General features: G+C 45.1%; 1 protein-coding gene across 3 annotated transcripts; it reads left to right on the top strand.

Moving 5' to 3' along the window:
* Nucleotides 1–4,666: 4,666 nt before the first annotated feature.
* Nucleotides 4,667–20,754, top strand: ZNF79 (zinc finger protein 79). Of its 3 annotated transcripts, XM_042911863.1 has the most exons (5): nt 4,667–5,178; nt 9,933–10,018; nt 13,832–13,958; nt 14,466–14,564; nt 19,386–20,754. In XM_042911863.1, exons 1-5 carry the CDS (start codon nt 5,163–5,165, stop codon nt 20,555–20,557), a joined length of 1,500 nt encoding a protein of 499 aa, XP_042767797.1. In that variant the 5' UTR covers nt 4,667–5,162; the 3' UTR covers nt 20,558–20,754. The 3 variants fall into 3 exon arrangements, with proteins under 3 accessions (XP_042767797.1, XP_042767799.1, XP_042767798.1); XM_042911865.1 differs by lacking the exons at nt 4,667–5,178; nt 9,933–10,018 and adding an exon at nt 14,175–14,213 and having other exon boundaries at nt 13,753–13,958; nt 19,386–20,753; XM_042911864.1 differs by lacking the exons at nt 4,667–5,178; nt 9,933–10,018 and having other exon boundaries at nt 13,753–14,213; nt 19,386–20,753.
* Nucleotides 20,755–21,901: the final 1,147 nt, after the last annotated feature.

The raw sequence follows: 21,901 nt of genomic DNA on the forward strand, positions 1-21,901 counted from the left end.
TTCTCTCTCTCCTCCTCTCCCCTGCTTGTGCGTTCTCTCTCTCTCTCTCTCTCTCTCTCCTCTCTGTCTCAAATGGAAAAAAAATTAAAAAAAAAAAAAAAGAATTTGATACTATCCTGAAACTCTTCCCCCCTACATCTATCCTTTCTAGCATCACTACACACAGGTAGGACACCACACTTCCCATTCCGTGATCTGCTTTACTCACCTCCCGGGTTGTACAGCCCCCACATGTGCCCACCTTGACATCTTCTATTAAGCCTTGTAACGAGACTGGGGAGTAGGAGAATGGAAATGCAGTGGGGTCCAGGGCTGAGCAGTGAGGAGTTTTCTGGAAGATTCTGCGATGGCTGCTCTGATTTCAGTAAAATGTGCTAAGTAATACACAGGAACTTTCAGCCTTAGCAAAATCCAAGTTCCTTGGGGACTTCCAGAAACAAGGTCACATCCATGCACAGTAACTGCATATATACATTCTCATTCTTCGTGCCTGCACAGCAGCCCACCGGGTTGAGAGCCACATTCTGTGGTTCGGCAGGGTATTCCACAAATGTCCATTTAGGCCAGTTGTTGAATAGAGCGGTTCAGGTCTAATACATCTTTCTGTCCATTTGTTCTATCATTTATTGAGAGAGAAATGTGGAAATCTCCACCTGTAAATGTGGATTTCTTTCTCCTTGCAGTTCTCTTGGGTTTTGCTTCATGTGCCTTAGAGATAATCACTGGGTGCACGCACATCTGGGATTGCTACCTTCTGATTGTTTTGTCCTTTAGCATGAAATGACCTACTTTATCCCCGGTAATATTCCTCGTTCTGAGGTCTACTCTGTCTGATATCAGTATGACCACTCCAGCCTTCTTTTGATTGGTGCTTTGACAATCATTTTCAATTGTATCTTATTATATATTCCTTTTTTGTAGTATCCTACACTTTTCTTTGTGATGGAAATACCTTTGGGGGTTTCCCTGAGGATACGTTATTTTTACTTTTTGTTTTTCATGATTATTAACATTATTTTGAGAGAAAGAGAGTGCATGCATGCACAAGTTGGGGAGCGGCAGAGAAAGAGAGGGAGAGACAATCCCAAGCAGGCTCCCTGCCCAGCACAGAGCCCGACACAGGGCTTGATCCTCATGACCTGAGCTGAAATCAAGAGTCAGACACTCAGTCAACTGAGCCATCCAGGTACCCCCATATTTTCACTCTTAAAAACAGACTTTATTAAGGCATTATTTAGATACCATAAAATTCAACAATTGTAGGTATAAAAATATGATGACTTAGGAGGAATGTATACAGCTGTGTACTCACCACCACAATCAAGATATAAGACATTTTCGTCAGCTCAAAATGTTCCCTTGTGTCCCTCATGTCAGTCTCCTCCCTCTAGTTTTTCTTTTTCTAGAATTTTTAAAAAATGTTTATTTTGAGGGAGAGAGAGAGAGCATGTACGCATACATTTGGGGGAAGGGCAGTGAGAGAGGGAGAGAGAGAATCCCAAGCAGGCTTGCAGGGCACCAGCCCATGGACCATGAGACCATGACCTGAGCCGCAATCAAGAGTTGGACACTTAACCAACGGAGCCACCCAGGCGCCCCTCCTTTTCTAGACTTACAAAAATCCTGTTGTTTGTAGTATTTTGCGCCTGGCTTCTCTGAGCAGAGCGCTTTTAAGATTCATCCATGCTGCATGCAACAGCAGTTCTCTTTTTATTGCTGAGTAGTGTCCCATCGTACATTTGGACTAGTTCCGATTTGCGGCTATCATGAAGGAAGCTTCTGTGAGCACTTGCACACAAGTCCCCGCATGGAGAAGAACTATCGGGTCATATGTAAGTTGGTTTCACGACTGTAAGAAGCTGCCGAACTGTTTTCCAAAGTGGTGGTACCATTTTTGTGTTCCCATCAGCAGCGTCCAAGAGTTCCGGCTGCTCCACATCCTCAACACTCGGTATTCACTATTACGAGTAAAACTATTTGTACGTTTTTAACTTTTTGAAAATTGTCTTCTATTCTCTGATTTCCTCCGGAAAGCCTTCTCTTTTATGCCGCTGTTTTATCTCAAGTATCTGGTGAGCTTTGGTTGTCCATATTGAGGAATGAAGTGCTAGGGGGTTTTGATTGCAGTGGCTGGTATGCGTCCCCCACCCTGCACCTGTTCTCAGTTCTGTTATGGCTTTTGACATTTTATACATCTTCACTGTCATTTCAGTGGGAACTCGAGGAAGAAAAAGGGGAAATGCGTTAAGTTCGGTCCACCAGCTTGAAATGAAAGCTTTTTTTCTTTTAACGACGATGCAGTGTTTGCCGTTGGAGTCACGGTGTGTGGCAAAGAGTGGGTGCTTAAGTATTTGTGAAATTCAACAAATTAGGAGGATTTGTTGTATAAATATGTCAGAACTTAAATCAACCTCATATTGCTCCACATTCAGATTGTTTCCAGTTTTCTGCTTATTGATAACTCTGCTATTACATATAGAGTTGGAGATGAGAAACAGAGTTGGCAGAGGAGAGAATGAGATAAAAAAAGACGACAATGATAGAGATGAGGACGGAAAATGGAGATGGAGGTGACGTGGAAGAGATGCAAATGATGGTGATAATGGAAGTTAAACTGTGGGCAAGGAAAAGGGCATTGTGGCTTCAACTCCATCTTGGTCTCTTTCCTCCATAACCCAGGGTCCAGGAGCCAGTGCAGCATGGTGGGTAAGGCGCAGTGGGCTTAGTTCAAGTTCTGGCTCAATTACTCACCGCCTGTGTGACCTGGACAAGACATTTAACCTAAGCCTCAGCTTATTCATGTGTAAAATGGGCCTAAGGATGCCGTCTTCCTCATGGAGTGGGCGTGAAGATGAAAGGAGAAAAGTTTGTAAAGCACCTTGGACCAAGGATGGCACAGAATAAGTACTCAATGGATGTTAGCTGCTGCTGATGGTGAGGCTGTGCAGGCGTGGACGGGAGGCTGTGGTGAAGCAACGCTGGGAGCTGCATGCAAGGGGTGATGCTCAAGGGGTGCCTCAAAGGGACATGTCAAATCTTTACACTTTTTTTTTTTTTATATTCTATTTCCTATGCTGATTCCTCAGCAACTCCTACCCATACCATCTCTGACTGCTTCCAGCATCCACTTACAGGTACCCACGACCGTGGACACACACGCTCTTCAGAGCTTCCCTTAAGACTTCCTTGGGGCCTTCTCATCAGAGCACAAGACGCTTCCGGGACCAGAGCCAGCGCCAGTCTTAAATCTGCCCCAGAAGCCCAGCCCAGCACCATCAGGCACAGGACCATGGAGGGCAGGAAGGGACATCCCTAAAGGACAGGTGTAGCAGCAGAAACTGTGCTTTACCCCTCCCGAGGTAGAAATCTGCACAACCCCCCACACCCACCCCATGACAAATCCCCCTGCCCCCAGAACAACTTCTAGGAGACTCCTCGCTTCTGCATTCTTGAGGCAAGGGATGCCCTGACGCCACCCAGTGGCCATAGACGGGATTGCATCAGTTGAAGAGTGAAGCACTCTGCTTCCCCCCAGTGGCCCTGGATGGGATCCCAAGACTAAGGCAGGAAGACCACTACCGCCCATTGGCCATTATGGGGTTAGCAACTGCTGGGCCTGGGGGCAACAGGCGGAACAGCACCAAGTGGAAGGGGTCAGGAGCCAAGGGGAAGCTGGAAAAGACAAGGAAACACATTCTCCCCTAGAGCCTCCAGAAGAAACATAGCCCTGCCCACATCTTGATTTTAGCCCAGGGAGATCCATCTTAGATTTCTGGCCTCCACTGGTTGGGAGCCCAAACTTGCAGCACCCCCAAGATAGACAAAAGCTTATCTCAGAGATCTGTGGGTGTGGCTTGCCTAATTGAGTGAACCCCAGTAAGATTCATAGAAGACCCACAAACTTAATTCTTTTGCCAAAAACGCTACCAGCTGTGGCTGAAAGGGGCAGACAGTACAAAATGAAAACAGGCCCGAGAACCCCCAAACTCATTTCTGCTTCCCAGGTAACACATTCCCATCTTCTTAACGTCAAAGTGCCTCAAAACTGAATGAACAGAAAATTGCCTGAGGAACTCCTCAGGCAAGAGGAGAAAATGTCATCAGTGCTCTGAGAAAGCTCACGGAAATATCCTCTGGCATAGCGCGAAAGCCTCCAAAGGATAGAATATTTAGGAATCTCCTCCCGCAATAGTGCTAATGGAACTCTAGTAACATTATTCAGGGATTCTGCCCCTGAAATTACTGAAGAAGTAATTTTTTTATACTCTTGATATGATGATAGATTTTTATACTCTTGAGAGTTCCAGGGCACCAACCTGTGGCTGCCCTGTTCACACCGAGGGGCCCTCCTTTCCTTTACTCTTCCCAGACTTTCGGTACTGCTCAAGAGGACCATAAAGGTGGCTGGGATTAGGCCCTGAGCTGAATGAAGGCCGCGCTATCAGAAGCCCCCAGGACTCAGTATTCCAAGAACGCCGAACCACGGAGAAAAAACGACCACAAACCAAGCGTCCAGCGCCTGCGCTAGAACCACCGCTCCCAGGATCCTTCGCGGCCAAGTCGCTTCCCATTTCAGGTCCCAGCCGTGGAATTCCGGTGAACCTGAAAGGAACGTGGACCAAGCATGATGGAAGAAAGATTCCGGGAGCAGGAACAGGCGGAGCCTCTCTGGGAAATATGGTTCACAAGGGTGTGCGGGTCACAAACCGGGCACCCAGAGCGAAAGATGTTTCTGCGAGGAGCTGGACCCGGAGACTTCTGGGAAGTGGAGTCCGTTGGGGCGGGGAGGTCCGTACGCATGGCCGGAAGTGACGCTATTCGAACGCGTCTTCTTAGGCGCGCGAGCTGGGCCTGGCGCTTGGCAATCCCTGCGGCTAGGGTTTCTGAGTTCACACTGGTACCCGGTAGCGTTCTCGGGTAGCCGGCGGCGGCTTTTTCCACGCAGCATTCTGCTTGAGACCGAGTCGGTGGTTGCGCCACGGGCTCCCCATTCGCGAGGCCTGGCTGCCGCTGGGGAGACACATCCGACTGGACAGGCCTGACCAGAGTTCCCAGGGCCAGACCCGGCGTCTGACAGCAGAAGCCGGAGGCAGAGCAGGCCTGCAGAGCGCGGCTGGGGCTCAGAGAACTGCTGGGAGGCGGTGGCGCGAGGTGGCATCCAAATGCTGGAGGAAGGAGGTAAGAAGGAGGGTGTGGAGGGAGCGGTTTGCAGGAGATCCGGCTTCTTGTTCCAACTTGCCCACTAATACCGCTCTGTGACCGGGACCAGAACTCCGGTTTCCTTCCGACAAGTGGTTGGGGACGATCCTTTTTTGAGTAAAGAATTCTAGGGTCAAGAAAGTTGGAGGCCCTCAGGCTTGAATAAGCCCTGAGTATCCTACTTACCCCTACCTGCTTGATGCACCATTGGCTTATGAAAGTCGAGATAAATGGGCCATGGGAAGGAAAATGGGACAGCCCAGGATTTCCTATTGTTTCTGGTCTTCCAGCCGTTCTTGAAACAGCCAGAAATTCTCAGAACAGAAGCCTATTGGCTCCACATGAGATTGAGGGCCGGTTCAACTCAGTGGGTCCGTGAAGTCGAGGAGCATACTGGAGATTTGGAATCAGAAGGCTAGAGTTCCTGTTTAAGCTCTGGGGTACTGGTTTGATCTTTTACCCTGCGTTTCTTCGTGGAGGGAAGCGTAAAATAACGTTAACTACCTCGTTTACTTCTAAAAAGCATCAAATAAAATAACGTTTTTAAAAGCATGTTGAACAATTTATACAACAGAACAAACGTGTGTGCAAACTTAACCACCGAGGCCTATGCCATCCTCTCTTAGATCAGGGGGTCCCTGTACTGGTCTGTAATTTCTCAAGTGCATATCTAGCATTTTGTGTTGTCTTCCCCCAGAGACCTGGGAACAGCAAGTAGGATGGTTATCATCCTCCTGGTACTACGAAAGAGGACATTAAGGTACAATGGAGTTAGGTACAATTCAATAACATAAGGTCTGTACTAAGACCAATATTCAGACTTACGTACTTCTTTTTTAAAGTCTACATTAAAGTGACTTTGAGTTCACCAGGTTGTGCGGCCATCACCACTGTTTAATTCCAGAACATTTTTATCACCCCTAAAAGAAGCCCATACCCATTAGCCATCGCTCCTTATTCCCTCTTCCCCCAATCTCTATGGATTTTTACTTTCTGTTCCTCTGGATTTGCCTCTTCTGGACATTTCATAAAAATAGAGTCATACAGGGGCGCCTGGGTGGCTCAGTCTTAAGTGTCTGGCTCTTGGTTCCGGCTCAGGTTCGTGAGATGTGGCCCCACGTCAGGCTCTGCACTGACAGCGTGGACCCTCTCTCTCTCTACCCCTCCCCTGCTTGCTGTCTCTCAAAATAAACTTTAAAAAGACAAAAAAATAAAATCATACAATATATATGTCTGGCTTCTTTCACTTAGAATAATGTTTCAAGGGTCATCTGTGTTGTGACATGAATGAATGTACTTCATTCCTTTTTATGGCTGAGTGATATCATTATATTGATATACCACATTTTGTTCCTCAGTATCGGCTATTATGAATAATGTTGCCGTGACAACATGTGCACAAGTTTTTGTGTGAATGTGTGCATCTAGGAGAGGAACTGCTGGGTCATACGGGAACTCCGTTTAACTTTCCGAGGAACTGTCAAACTGTTTTCCACAGTGGCTGCACCATTGCACAGTCCCAGTAGCAATGTATGGAAGTTCTAGTTTCTCCACATCCTCATCAACACTTGTTTTCCATCTTTTTTATTGTAGCCATCTTAGTGGGTGTGAAATATCTCATGATTGTTTGATATGCATTTCTTAAATGACTAGCGATGTTGAGTATCTTTTCATGTACTTATTGGCCATTTGTATATCTCACTTAAAGCAATATCTAGTCATATCCTTTGCCCACTTTTTAATTGGGCTATTTGTCTTTTTGTTGTTGAGGTGGAAGAATTCTTTAAATATTCTGGATACTAGACCCTTAGAAGATAGATGTTTTGCAGATATTTTCTGCCGTTCTGTGGTTATCTTTTTTATCTTTCTTGATAGTGCCTTTTGAAGCACAAATTTTTAATTTCAGTGAAATTCAGTTTATTTTTTCTTCTGTTGCTTGTGCTTTTGGTGTCTTATCTATGAAACCATTGCCTAACCAGAGGTACTAAAGATTTATCTAAAAAAAATTTTTTTAACATTTATTATTGAGAGACAGAGCATGAGCAGGGGAGGGGCAGAGAGGAGGGAGACACAGAATCTGAAGCAGGCTCAAGGCTCTGAGCTGTCAGCACAGTACTAAAGATTTATAGTTAAGTTTTCTTCTAGGAGTTTTCACTTTTTATACTTCTGTCTTTGATCCATTTTGAGTTCATTTTTGTATGTGGTGTGAGTTACAAGTTTGTATGTCGATATCCAATTGTTTCAGCACCATTTTTTTTTTAAGTTTGTTTATTTTTCAGAGAGACTGAGACCGTGTGAGGAGGAGAGTAGCAGAGAGTGAGGGAGAGAAAGAAAGAATCCCAAGGAGGCTCCACACTGTCAGCACAGAGCCCGATGCAGGGCTTGAACTTACAAAACCATGAGATCACTACCTGAGCCGAAACCAAGAGTCAGACCCTTAACTGACTGAGCCACCGAAGCACCTCCCCAGCACCATCTTTTTGAAGATTAATCTTTCCCCATTTCATTTCTTGGCACTCTTTTTGAAAATCAGTTGTCCACAAATACATGGATCTATTTCTGGATTCTCAGTTCTTCTCCACTGATCTATATTTCTTTTCTTTTTTTTTAACATTTACTTATTTTTGGGAGATAGAAACAGAGCATGAGCGCGGAAGGGGCAGAGAAAGAGGGAGACACAGAATCCGAAGCAGGCTCCAGGCTCTGAGCTGTCCGCACAGAGCCCGACGCAGGACCCGAACTCGCGGTCCGCGAGACCATGACCCGAGCTGAAGTCCGATGCCCAACCGACTGAGCCACCCAAGGCACCGCCTCCATTAATCTATATTTCTATCCTCATACTAGAACCACACTATTTAGTTACTTTTGCTTTATAGAAGGTTTTGATAGTGTGAATGTGAGTTCTCCAACTTTGTTTTTTCTAGATTGTTTGGCTCTTCTGGGTCATTTGCATTTCTAGACGAATTTTAGGGTCAGCTTAATCAATTTCCATTAAAAAGTCCCCTGGGATTTTGCATAATTCTGTAGATGAATTGGGTGAGTATTGCCATCCCAACACTGTTGTCTTCCACTCCATGAATCCATGGGATATCTTTCCATTTATTTCGACCTTCTGTAATTTCAACAGTGTTTGGTAGCTTTTAGTGTGCATGTTTTGCATTTCCATTGTTAAATTTATTCCTAAGTGTTTTATTCTATTAATGCTCTTGCAAAGGGAATTGTTTTTTTTTAATTTCACTTTTGGATTATACATTACTAGTGTACAGAAATACAGTTGGAGAAATGTCTGTTTAAATTCTTTGCCCATTTTTAATATGGTTGTCTTTTTATTGTATATCCATCTTGGATCTTGCAATCTTGCTGACCTGGTTTAGCTGTCATAGGTGTTTTGTTTTGTTTTGGTTTTGTGGGTTCCTTAGGATTTTCTTTTTTTTTTTTTTTTCTAAATAGCAGGGCTACTTTATTTTTTATTTATTTATTTTTTAGTTAGGCTGCACACCCAATGTGGAGCTTGAACTCACAACCTTGAGATCTAGAGTCACATGCTCTATTGACTGAAAACAGCTAGGCACCCTTCCTTAGCATTTTCGGTATACAAAATCGTGTCAACAAATACTGATAATTACTTCTTCCTTTCCAACCTGGATGCCTTTCTCCCCCCGCCACAACCCTTCCTAATTTCCCTGGCTAGAACCTCCAGTATAATACTGAATAGAAGTGGTGAGAGCAGATATCTTCGTCTTGATCTGAGAGGAATGTTTCAGTCTTTTACCATTAAGTATGATGCAAATCTGGGTTTTCTGTGGTTGCCTTTTATCAAATTGAAGTCCTTCTCTGCTCTTCCCGGTTTATTCAATGTGTGTTATCAGGAAAGGGTGTCAGATTTTGTGTAATGGCCTTTTTTGGTGTTTATTGTAATGATCCATGTGGGTCTTTCGCTTTTTATTAACGTGGCATATTATGTTGATGGATTTTCGCATGTTGCACCAATCTTGCATTTCTGGGATGACTCCCACTTGGTCGTTACCTCTTTTGATTTGGTAAGTGTCTGAAATCTGCAGAGCACTTTCTCCCAGCAAACTGAGCAGTAGGTGATATTTGTAAACTGTGTGCTTACGTGCTAAGCATTGTGCCATCTGCTTTGTCTGCACTTTTCTTTCATCTTCACAGCATCTTCACAAAGGATCATCATCCAAGGGGCACCTGGGTGGCTCAGTCGGTTAAGCGTCCGACTTCGGCTCAGGCCATGAGCTCGCTGTTCCCGAGTTCGAGCCCCGCGTCAGGCTGTGTGCAGACAGCTCAGAGCCTGGAGCCTGTTTCAGATTCTCTGTCTCCCTCTCTCTCTCTGCCCCTCTCCCACTCACACTCTATCTCTCTCTCAAAAATAAACATTAAAAACATAAAATAAAAACAACGAACAAAGGATCGTCACCCCCATTTACAGATGAGAAAAATGAGACGTAGAAAGGTTATGTGAGTGGCAAGCTGCTGGTAAGTGGTGGACCTACGCTACTTGAGTCTCTTACTCCCTGCATCTGAGTGAATTGATGGGGTTTCTGAAGTAGGAAGGGCAACGGAAAATTTACATTCCCCTGCAGGTCTGCACATTCAGTCCGAGTGCCCCCGGCCCTGCAGTGTCCTTTGAGCCCCCTTCTTCAGAGTGAGAATGTGAGACTCTCTAGCTTGGTGAGCTGTAACTTTTAAACCTTACTGGTTTCTTTCCCTTCCTGCAGAGCCGCCTTCTCCAGACCCTGTCCTTCCCCATGAGGAAACCACAGGAGATGAAGGAATGGCAGCTGGTCTCACAGTTGGGACCCACGTGAGTTTGAAATTTGCTCTTAGAGGCAGCCTTTTTTTCCTTTTTAAAATATTAAGAGGTTTGGCGTACCTGGGTGGCTCAGTCGGTTAAGCGTCCGACTTCGGCTCAGGTCATGATCTCATGGTGTGTGGGTTCGAGCCCCGCGTCGGGCTCTGTGCTGACAGCTTGGAGCCTGGAGCCTGCTTCGGATTCTGTGTCTCATTCTCTCTGCCCCTCCCCTACTTGTGCCCTCTCTCTCTGTCTCTCAAAAATAAATACATGTAAATAAAAAAATAATAATAAAAAATATTAAGAGGTTTTTGTTTCTGTCTGTTAATTACAAAAAGAATTCATGTTTATTGTAGAAAACCTGAAAAGCACAGAAAACACACTCAAAAACTCACCGTTATTCCCACAGAGAATTAAAACACTTAACATTTTCATTTGTGTCCTTTCAGGCATATTCTTCCTTTCCTTTTCTTTTTTTAAGATTTTAGTTTTAAAGTTTTGTGTTTGTGTGTATGTGTTTTGTTTTTTTGTTTTGTTGTTTTGTTTGTTTCTTTTTTTGAAACAGTAAGATTGGGCAGGGGAGAGGCAGAGAGAGAAGGAGAGAGAGAATCCAAATCTCACGAATCGTGAGATCCTGACCTAGGTCAAGATCAAAGTTGGTTGCTTAACCAACTGAGCCACCCAGATGCCCCAGGATTTTATTTTTAAGTAAGCTCTATACCCACCATGGGGCTCGAACTCACAACACCAAGATCAAAAGTCGCTTGTTCTACCGGCTAAGCCAGCTAGATGCCCCCATAAGTCTCCCTTTTCTACTTTCCCAAAATGGGTTTGTAACTTTCTTTTTATTTCCAGTTCACGGAATTGGATCAATATTTCTCTCATTTCATTAAGAGCATTCTACAGAATCATTCCTAGTGTATTCCATTGCATAGTTCTACCAGGGTAGGAACTGCCTTCTCTTTTTACTTGACTAGACTAGGTAATGGTCTGTTTCTTTTCCTTAGAAAGTCTGCTCTTGGATTTTCTTATCAGTTCTCTTAATAACAGATTTTTCTTTCTTAGTTTTTTGCTTTCGCTTTTGTCAGATTTATTTTAAAAATCGATCTTTTAACCTCTTACGTCAAATTTCTAATTTGTTTTCTTCCTTTCTTGTTTATAGTGAAAACGCTTGGCTGTGGGTCCTATTTTCTTAGATATTCTCGAATTGTCACTTTGGTTTCTCTGTCTGCCTATTCAGCTGGTCTCTGCTCTATGGAGACAGAGTGTGTGTCTTTTGTCAATCCAGAACACCCAGGTATAGAGTAATTGCAGAATGGAGGGTTTAATGGCTCTATTAGCTCAACCTTATTAAATTGCTCAGTTCTTCCATCGCTCTGTTTTGTTGTTTATTTTGTATTAACCCTGCTAATGACTGAGTTAACATCTCATAGCTGTAGTATTTTGAATTTGTTTTTGTACTTGCTACAGTTTTTTTCTTTATGAATTTCTTATTGTTATTTCTAGTTCATGAGAGTTACATCTTTATGGTGGATTTTATTCTCTTGACCATTATAAAATGACCCAAATGTTTTAAATATTTCATAGTTTTAAAAAAATGACCCTCTTTGTCCTGTGTGTGTACTTCATTTCTCAGTATGAAGGATGGGGTTGGGAGAACAGGTAAAATTAGAGGTCAAAAGATGTATTATACTTTGGAAAATGATGCTGGCCTCAAATAAGGCAGTGACAGGGCCACAGAGAGAAATGTGCAAGCTCTAGTGATCGTGGGGGGGAAATGAAGGTGCAGTGATTTGTTGCAGGAAAGGGGACGATGACATACAGGTTTCTGGCGTGGCCAACGAGGTAGACGGAAGTGCATTACTTGTGCTGAAAACAGACACGAGGACTTCCTCACCTCCGTGCCTTTGCTCATTGTGCCTCACCACCTTCTCTTTCTCCATCTGATGAACTCCCTCCTTCAAGGCCCTCTCAGCAATCACCTCCTCTCTGTGGTTTTCCTGTGCTCTCCACCCAGGATTCCTTCTCTGTTATCCTGGCACCTGGTCTGTCCATGTGTCTAACATGCTACTACAGGTAGTCACACACACATCTGGCTTTCCTTTTGTACTGTGTGATGTCCAAGTTCATAGGGATGTTTATCACGCATTCTGAAGAATTGACCTTTCACAGTTCTTTCTGATTTCTCATAGCATAAACGTATACATTCTATTTTTGTTTTATCTACATTTGCTCTTTCAGTTCCCAAGCACGTTTTAGTTTCTGCCCAGTTACTTCTTTTATATAGATACAGATGGAGGTTCAAAAATGGCTTGAGAGCAAAGGAAGGAGCCTGGGTTGGTGTGTTTATGGTGGTTTTGAAGGTCTAAGTACCCAATTCCGGCGACATTCTCCAAATGAATGAACTGCTCATTGGCTGTCCTACCCTGTAGGACAGTGAAATATTGTTTCTCCAGTATTCCCAATACATTTCCAACAGATTAAGGTCATTCTGTGACCATGATGAATCAAGACAGAAACAAGGCCACTCCGTAGTCACCTCCGAACTGAGACAAGAAAAAAGAAGAATATCGTCCAAACAACAAAACTGACCAAACACCCCCTATCCTAGCTAATATGAGTAACCACTGCTACTTTCCCAGTTGTAGTTTTGGCCTCGCTGCATTCTTCCTTTCTTCTAGGTGTGTTCCTGGTGGTCTTTGGCTGGATGGTGTTGACAAGTTTTTAAGAGGGTCCACCGATGGACCCATATGGTAACTGCAATATGGAATGCATTTTGCTCTAACAAGAAAACTCTTTTCTTTTTTTCATTGGAAGACCTGTAAACGAGACTACAAGTCATGAAATATCACTATTTACAAATAGAACTGCACAAAAGAGAAACTAGACAAAAAGAAAGAGAAAAGGTTGTTGATCTCATAACTCCTAAGGCAAGACAGCTTGGTAAAAGGGTAGAGGGATGGATATATATGTATCTGCATCTGGATAGGTGTATGTATATACAGTACACAACAGATCGATGATGTTAGGTGGTGGATGCTCACGGTAGAAATCTTTCAACGTTGCTGTACGTTCGAAAAGAAATTTAAGAAGAAAAGAAAAATGCTGCAAAGGAAAACCTCACAAAGCTATGTGTCTTTCTCGTTCTTGGCTTTTTCCAAGGAAATGAGGCTTGAGCCAGCTTTCCCGCGACAGGCGCGTTTCGGCGCGTGTCCGTTTCAAGGCAAAAGAGAGAGGGCTGGCGCTGAAACCAGGAAATGGCGCATGTGTGTGGGCGGGACATGCAAATTAAAGTGTCTGTTTCTCTCACGAGCTATAGGAGCAAACAATAAAAAGCTTGAAAGCCTTCCCTCCCTCCCCAAAAAATAGATACAGATGTATATGCACTCTGTGTATAAAGTCTGTCAGAGTTGTAGACATGCAAAGAGACTGTATTTGATTTATTTTTGTGTGTCAGTATCCTGTATAGTGTGAGGCACGTAGGAAGTGATCAATCAGTGTTTTTCTTAAACTACTCAGAGCTGCCTCGTATCCTAAGGCCACTGGGCAACCCGGAATGTGCTTGTTTGGGGCGCCTGGGTGGCTCAGTCAGTTGAGTGTCCTACTTTGGCCTAGGTCATGATCTTGCGGTTTATGAGTTTGAGGCCCGCGTCCGGCTCTGTGCTGACAGCTCAGAGCCTGGAGCCTGTTTCAGATTCTGTGTCTCTCTGCCCCTCCCCTGCTCACAGATTCTGTGTCTCCCTCTCTCTTCCCTGTCTCCTGCTCGAGCTCTCTCTGTCTCTTAAAAAATAAATAAACGTTAAAGGAATGTGCTTGTTGTTTCAGGGATCCATGCCCTTCAGCAGTGTGACTGTAGCTTTTACCCAGGATGGGTGGAGGCGCTTGATCCCTGCTCCTAAGGACAGGTTCAAGGAGGGGATACCAGAAAACACCAGGAACTTGGTCCTGCTGGGTAAGGAAACCATTTGAAATTTAGAATCTACCCAGTTCTGAAAATCTGGGGCACTTTCAGTATTGAGTGGCACTTTCCAATTTGCTGACACATAGGACGGCTAGTGTTCATTCCTCCCGGTTCCCTCGTGTAAGATCTCTGCATTCCAGGTTGGGAAATAGGCTGTTTCATTTTGTTTCCCCTGAGACCACACCTCCCTGTTTTCTTATTTCCCAGGAGGGGCGGGGTGACCTCAGGCCAGTTCCTCCACATTCAGTAAGTTCTTGTCTTTTTTTAATAACTTGCTTTGGGGACTTCACTTCACTCCTTGACTTGACCCCTCCTTGGCACTGTGTCTGTCTTAATTACTGCTGCATCCCCCAGTGCCTGGCACCAAGTAAGTGCTCAATAAATACCTACTGAGTGAGTGAAATAAGCGACCTGACTAGTGTGTTTCCACTCCCTTGAGTTCTGGTGGCTATTTATACTTAATCTACATCTCTAAAGCCCATTTTCCCCCTTGAAAAGGACTTCCAGTGTCCCAGCCTGGCATGAACTCTCAGTTGGAACAAAGGGAAGAAGGCCCGTGGATGCTGGAGGGAGGAGGCCTGAGGAGCACCTGCACCGGTGAGTGAGCACACACCAAAGTCCATGTGTCTGGGGCGCAAAAGCCCTTTTGAAGTCCACATTAGTGCCTTTGATTTGATTATTTTAATCACCCCATGAGGTAGATATTATCCCCGTTATACAGATGAAGAAATTAAAGCTGCTAGAGACAAATTATCAGAGCCTCACAGCTAGAAAGTGGTGTGGCTGGGGTTTGAAGCGAGGCCCGTCTGATCGCAAAGCCCACTATTCCACACCTCCTCCTCACGAAGTTCCCCTGGGCTGGGAGATGTTTGTGACCGCAGGTGGTGCTGCTGCTGGCCTCTAGGGGAATGAAGTCATTGCTGGCCTAGCATGTTCTCTGCCCACCTCACTAAGGCTCTTTACCCAAAGCTTCCACCTGTGATACTTACTGCTTATCTTCTCTCTGGCCCTTAATTGGATGCCTCCCTCTCCCTGCTTCCCTCCCCACCTTCTCCCTGTCTACATGACCGTGCTATAATTTCCTAGATACTGAGAACCTCAGGAAAAACAAAAGGGAAGCCATATCTTCCTTGTTTATCTTTTACTTCTCATCCAAAGCTACTCACTCCACCCCTACCTTCATGCTTCAGCCCTCACTGTTACCCCAGGCACCACTCAAACTTGCTGAGATCTTTCATTTACAGGGAGCCTCAGCGGTCCTGTCCCTTCCCTCACTCAAGTCCCTCTGCTGCCCAGCATCATACCTGTTAGGCGGAGCCTTTTATCCTGGGCTGTATGCCCTGTGTAGAACTTCAGAAATTGAACGTGTTCGTAGTTAGGGCAGGCAATAGCTGCATTTTTCTGGAAGAAGGTTTCATCACAGCCTCAGGGAGTTTCAAGATTCTAGAAAGGTCAAATCACCATGTTATTAGAAATAGAACTTAAGGGGCGCCTAGGTGGCTCAGTCGGCTAAGTGTCTGACCTCAGCTCAGGTCATGATCTCACGGTCCATGGGTTCAAGCCCCACGTTGGGCTCTGTGCTGACAGCTCAGAGCCTGGAGCCTGCTTCTGATTCTGTGTCTCCTCTCTGCCCCTCCCCCACTCGCTCTCGTGCTCCCTCTCTCTCAAAAATAAATAAACATTAAAAAAAAAAGAAAGAAAGGAATAGAACTTAGGAAACGGTGTTAGCACCAAGGGCCCATGCTCTGAGGTATCACAGTACTAGTGTAGAAGCAGGAAAGACAAGCAGGTCCTGGCTTGCTACTTAATAATTACATGGATTCAGAGTAAACTACTAATTATGTGGTCGCTTGTTTGTCTATCTAAAAGATGTGGATAACAAAATCTTATTTCACAAACTGATATATGTGAAGAAAGAAGTTCACAACTATGGAGTGCTGTATTAGCTGTATGATCGTGAAACAGTTTGAGAAAAGTTGAAATCTGGCTATTAGAGTGACTAATACCCTGCTTCCATAGTGTGGCACGTCTGCTCTGAGAGTCGCAGAGCATCCTGGGCATTGCTCTCCTCCATGGGCTGGTTTTAGAGCCCTCGTGATCCCATCCTACCCCTCCCACGGGGGCAGACCCGGGTCTTTAAAGTATCTTTTGCCTCACTGCTTGCTCTGGGGACTTCTGTTGTGGATGTTGACATTTCCCCAGGCACAACCGGTCAGTTTGCCTCATTCTCATTGAATTTGTTATTTATTCAGTCAACAAATATGCATTAAACATTTGGTAAATGCCTGGAATGGTTTTAGCTACTGAAAGTACAACAGAGAACGAAGATACAGTCTCTGCACACATCCTAGTGAGACATGAGTAAACCAAGTGACTGATCTAATATCGGGTGGTGATGAGCCCTGTGAAGGAGACAAAAGCAGGATAAGAGAATAGCGACTGGGGTACGAAGGTGAGAATGGGAATACAGATGGAAGGGGGGATAGGGTGCTATTGTAGGTTAGAGGACTAGGAAAGACCACTTTGAGGAGGTGACATTAGAGCAGAGGTCTGAAGGAAGAGAATGAGCCAGCCATTTGAGTGTCTGGGGGAGGAACATCCTGGGACATAGCATGTATTGAAGCTCTGAGTTGGGGCCGAGCTTGACTTATATTAGGGTCAGAAGACCCTGGGACTCAGTAAACAGGGGGAGAGTGGTAGGCGGGGGACAGCTAGGGCTTTGGAGGCTATGGTATGGCATTCAGATTTTATTGACATAAGCCATTAAGGGTTTTGAGCAGGGAGGGGACAGTACTTGATTTGTGTTTGTGTTGTACATGGAGAATAGACTTCCAGGGTTCAGGAGCAGGAGCAGGGAGATCAGTTAGGAGTCTATTGTAGACATTCCAGAGTGAGAGGATGGCGGCTGGTAGGAAGGATTCAGGACATATGTGGGTGTTAAAGCCAATAGGACTTGCTAGTAAATTGGATGTGAGGGGTAGGAGCATTAAGGATGACCCTGGCCTGAGCAGAGTGGGTGAACAGGAAGACCAACAAAGACACTGGCTTGAAAGGGAAAATCAGTTGTTCTGTTTTGGGGCACATTGTTCGGACAGCCTTAGTCTCATACAGGAGCCAGCACCCTGCAGAGAGGTGGACTGAGGTAGGACAAGCCATGAACATCACGTGGTCTTCTGCACTGTTCCTGTCTCCCACCGCTGCTTTTCTTGGCACTTTTCCTCCTCTCCACCTTTTCTCAGATAGATGGTCGGGTTTTAAGAGCTGTCAGAGCCACATATGATCAAATACTGGTTTACATGGAGACGCCCTCAACCCGAAATGGGGGCTGCTGTGCTCTTGGTAGATTGGGCGTTAATACGCTCGTGCACCCTGGAGGGAAACCATTTAAGGAGTTTACAAAGAAGACATCTTTGTAAACTCACTCATACAACATTTAACTGTCCCTCATGTGTTTTAACTCAATCCTCATGGTAATTCTGCAAGAGCTACATTTACAACTAGTGAACCCTAGAAATTAAGATTAAATAGTCTGCCCATAGTCACACAGCTAGTGAGAGGCAGAGCTGGGAATTAAACCCCAGCAGTCTGGGTCAGAAGTCTCTATAGAAACTCAAATAGGGGTTCCTGGGGCTCATTCAGCTGAGTGTCTGGCTCTTGATTTTGGCTCTGGTCATGATCTTGTGGTTTCATGGGTTTGAGCCCCACTTCAGGCTCTGTGCTGACAGCACAGAGCCTGATTGGGAGTCCCTCTCTCAAATTAAAAAATAAAACAAAAAAATTCAAATAAATGTCACCCAGAACTCACCTTGCTATTCTCTCTTCTGAGAAATAAGGTAGAAACCCAAAGAATCTTCAGGAGAATTGACCCTTGTGAAAAGAAGTTCTGTAGCCCCCCCCCTAAAAGTCCACCCTCTTAGGTACAAGCCCTGTGTAGGAGACAGGTGTGTGGGACCCTGTGCTTCAGTTCCCAAATAAACATTACTCACATTTTAAAGTTTTCTCCTAAAATGAAGGAGATCCCAAAAAAGGTTAAGAATCCTTAACTCTTTTAAAAAATATCTACTTTCTCAGGGTGCCTGGGTGGTTCGGTTGGTTAAGCGTCCAACTCTTGGTTTTGGCTTGGATCATGATCTCATGGGTTCATGGGTTTGGGCCCCACGTTGGGCTCTGTGCTGGCAGGGCGGAGCCTGATTGGGATTCTCTCTCTCCCTCCCTAGCTACCCTTCCCCCGCACTCATGCTCTCTCTCTCTCAAAATAAATTTTAAAAAATTTTTTAGTATCTACTTTCTGATTATAAAAGCAATACTATTTATTCTACTTAAAAGAACTCTTTTCAGGGCATCTGAGGGGCTCAGTCAGTTGAGCATTCCACTCTTGATTTTGGGTCAGATCATGATCCCAGGGTCATGGGATCGAGCCCTGTATCAAGCTCTGCCCTGAGCATGGAGCCTGCTTAAGATTCTCTTTCCCTCTGCTCCCCTCTCCCACTAGCACACTTACTCTCTTTCTAAAAACACAAATAAAAGAACTATTTTCTCGTAAAAATGTTAATTTGAGATTTGGAAAAGGATAAAAAAAAAAGTTCCTCCATTTTCTTCCTATAACAAAAGGCAATGATAGGTTTTCCTGAAGTTGAATAACCATGTATAATTTACATGGTCTTTTTTTTTTTTTTCCATTTAACAGTATTTTTATCACTGCATATTCTCTGAAAGGTTTTTATGACTTTTATTAGCATGTTTTTGAAATCTTGCTGATTTGATAGGTGAAAAAAATTCATCATGCTGGCATTGATCAGCTTTTTTTTTTTTAAATTCTTTTCAAGTTTATTTTGGGAGAGAGCGAGCGAGCACAAGTGGGGGAGGAACACAGAGAGAGGGAGGGAGAGAATCCTAAGCAGGCTCTGCACCATCAACACAGAGCCTGATGCAGGGCTCAGACCCATAAACCGTGAGATCATGACCTGAGCCAAAATCAAGTCGGATGCTTAACTGACTGAGCCACCCAGGCACCCCCAATCATCAGCTTTTTAAGGTGAGTTTTTTAAGTTTGGTAAGCAGATTGCCCAAAACCACATCAAGGATTGAGACTAAGACACACGAAGACTGCCCAGTATTTGGCCAAAGCAGAGGAAAGGGTCAGAGATAAGGGAGCCTTGCATCTGAGGGAGGTTACACTTCTATATATCCCTTTGCACTTTAGGAAAAGGAATAAAGCGTGCTCACATAGCTGAAGAGCCATCTTGGTCAATGTTTACAGTTTAGAACAGAAATGTGAGACGTGTTTTGGTTTAAAGCCGGGGGAGCATCAGACCGGTCTGCCGAAGAGCTCGGGCAAACTCCACCAGCCTTTTGTATTTCGGTAGTACCTTTTCTTCCACCAAAGGGGGAAAAATTGCTTTTCTAAATATTTTTCAGACTGGAAGATTATGTCTGAATCACCACCCGAGCAAGACATTTCTGAAAATTCATTCCAAGACGCAAGTATAGAGATGCCCCCTGGGGAGTCAGACCCCAGGAACAGTGAACCGGGGAAGGGCTTCAACCTGAGACCAGTCCTTTCTCCACAACAGAGAGTTCCTACAGAAGTGAGACCCCGCAAATGGGAAGCACATACAAAGAGCCTCAGGAAAAATTCAGATACCACGAAGCCTCACAGAGCGAAACCATATACGTGCAGTGAATGCGGCAAAGCCTTCAGTTACTGCTCCTCCCTGTCTCAGCATCAGAAGAGTCACACTGGGGAGAAACCGTATGAGTGCAACGAATGTGGGAAGGCTTTCGGCCAGAGTTCATCTCTCATTCAGCACCAGAGGATTCACACCGGAGAGAAGCCTTACAAATGCAACGAATGTGGAAGAGCCTTCAGCCAGAACGCCAACCTCACCAAACACCAGCGAACTCACACGGGAGAGAAGCCCTACAGATGCAGCGCGTGCGACAAGGCCTTCAGCGACTGCTCCGCCCTCGTCCAGCATCAGCGAATCCACACAGGAGAAAAGCCCTACGAGTGCAGCGACTGCGGGAAGGCCTTCCGCCACAGCGCGAATCTCACGAACCACCAGAGGACGCACACAGGGGAGAAGCCGTACGAGTGCAGGGAGTGTGGGAAGGCCTTCAGTTACTGCGCCGCCTTCATTCAGCACCAGCGAATCCACACGGGGGAGAAACCCTACAAGTGTGGCGCGTGCGGGAAGGCCTTCAGCCAGAGCGCAAACCTCACAAACCACCAGAGGACTCACACGGGAGAGAAGCCCTACAAGTGCAGCGAGTGTGGGAAGGCCTTCAGCCAAAGTACAAACCTCATAATCCACCAGAAGACCCACACTGGGGAGAAGCCCTATAAATGTAACGAGTGTGGGAAGTTTTTCAGTGAGAGTTCAGCCCTCATTCGACATCACATCATTCACACAGGAGAAAAACCCTATGAGTGCAATGAATGTGGGAAGGCGTTTAACCAGAGCTCCTCCCTAAGTCAGCATCAGAGAATCCACACTGGTGTGAAACCCTATGAATGCGCCGAGTGTGGGAAGGCCTTCAGGTGTAGTTCAGCTTTCATTAGACATCAGAGACTCCATGCTGGGGAATAACCAGAAACAACCAAAAAGTGGGTAGGGACCTGACAGGCATTGCAGGTAGTTTGAAAACCTCTGGAGACATCGGGCTTTTTATAGTCTGTAGCTCAGAGCCACATGCAAAAAAAAGCACCTTTAATAAATAGTCCCTACTTTACATGTTGTATGTGGAAGGTGTTGAGAGCTCTTCTTTTCAGGAAGCATAAACTACCCAATTCAAATTAGAGATTGACCTTTATTCAGTGAACCAGAGTGCTTGTATAGAGAGCACTGCAGAAACCTTGGTTCATAAGAAGTGACCAGTGAGTGAAGGACTTGTTGCCTTCTTAAAGGCCAGGTATTTGGGGAGGATGTTATCTCTGTGTGAATAAGGGCTGTTAAAAAGAACCAACACTGAACGGGAATGAACAGTTTCTCCATAATGGGGCCAAAGTGAGGAAAAAGACTGTAAGCCACTACTATATGCTACAGTCTTACCAGGAGTAAGTTAGATATATCCATGCTCAAGATAGGAAAATCCGCGCAGACAGGCCCAATGCACCTAGTTCTAGTGTTGGCTACTGCTAGGAAGAAAACTGCCCAGAGGGAAAAATGGAGGCTGAAGGTATCAGGATGAAGCTAGTCAAATCCCCCAGCAAGGTACATCCCTTTCTATGGAGACACAAGAACCTGAAGCTCACCATCTTCCCCTGGCTCTTAGGCTGGTGGGTCCTACACTTCCTCCCTTTCTAGAGAACAGTATCCTTTAGGTCAAGATTTTCCTTGTGGGCCTACTTTCTTCCTTGAAATGTCCTGTGGGGCTTGTCTTTGACATATCCTCACACCCGATCAGCATGACCTCATCTCTGCATTTATAAACCCCTGAGGTTTGACACTACGCATTTGACTTCAGAATCAGCCTCAACAGTCATCACCCAGGGCCTCTAGCTGGTTTCTTGGCAACTTGGCACAGGTCCTCAGTGCTCAGGTAACCCTTTCACTAAAGACAGCTCTCCAACCTGCTTGTACCTGGGGCGATTAAAAAATCCACTGACTTGAAAGGCCCATTGACAAAATTACGGAAAGGCAAAGATGCAATGCCAAGGAAATTAAGTTCTTGGGTTAATTAATTATTCATAACCCCCTTTAGGTTAGTCTCAAAAGCCCCTTCAAGCAGCTTGATTGTAGTTTGCCCCAGGACCCAGCTATATCACCCACACCTTAATAAAAAAAGGAGCCAAACTAAGGGAAGACAGAGACTCAGGAAAGGCAAAAACATGCCATTAGAAAATGACCTGTAAGGGGGCGCCTGGGTGGCTCAGTTGGTGAAGTGTCCCAACTTCGGCTCAGGTCATGATCTCACAGTTTGTACGTGAGCCC

The sequence above is a fragment of the Panthera leo genome, chromosome D4 (genome assembly GCF_018350215.1).
Source record: "Panthera leo isolate Ple1 chromosome D4, P.leo_Ple1_pat1.1, whole genome shotgun sequence".
NCBI classification, from domain to species: domain Eukaryota; kingdom Metazoa; phylum Chordata; class Mammalia; order Carnivora; family Felidae; genus Panthera; species Panthera leo.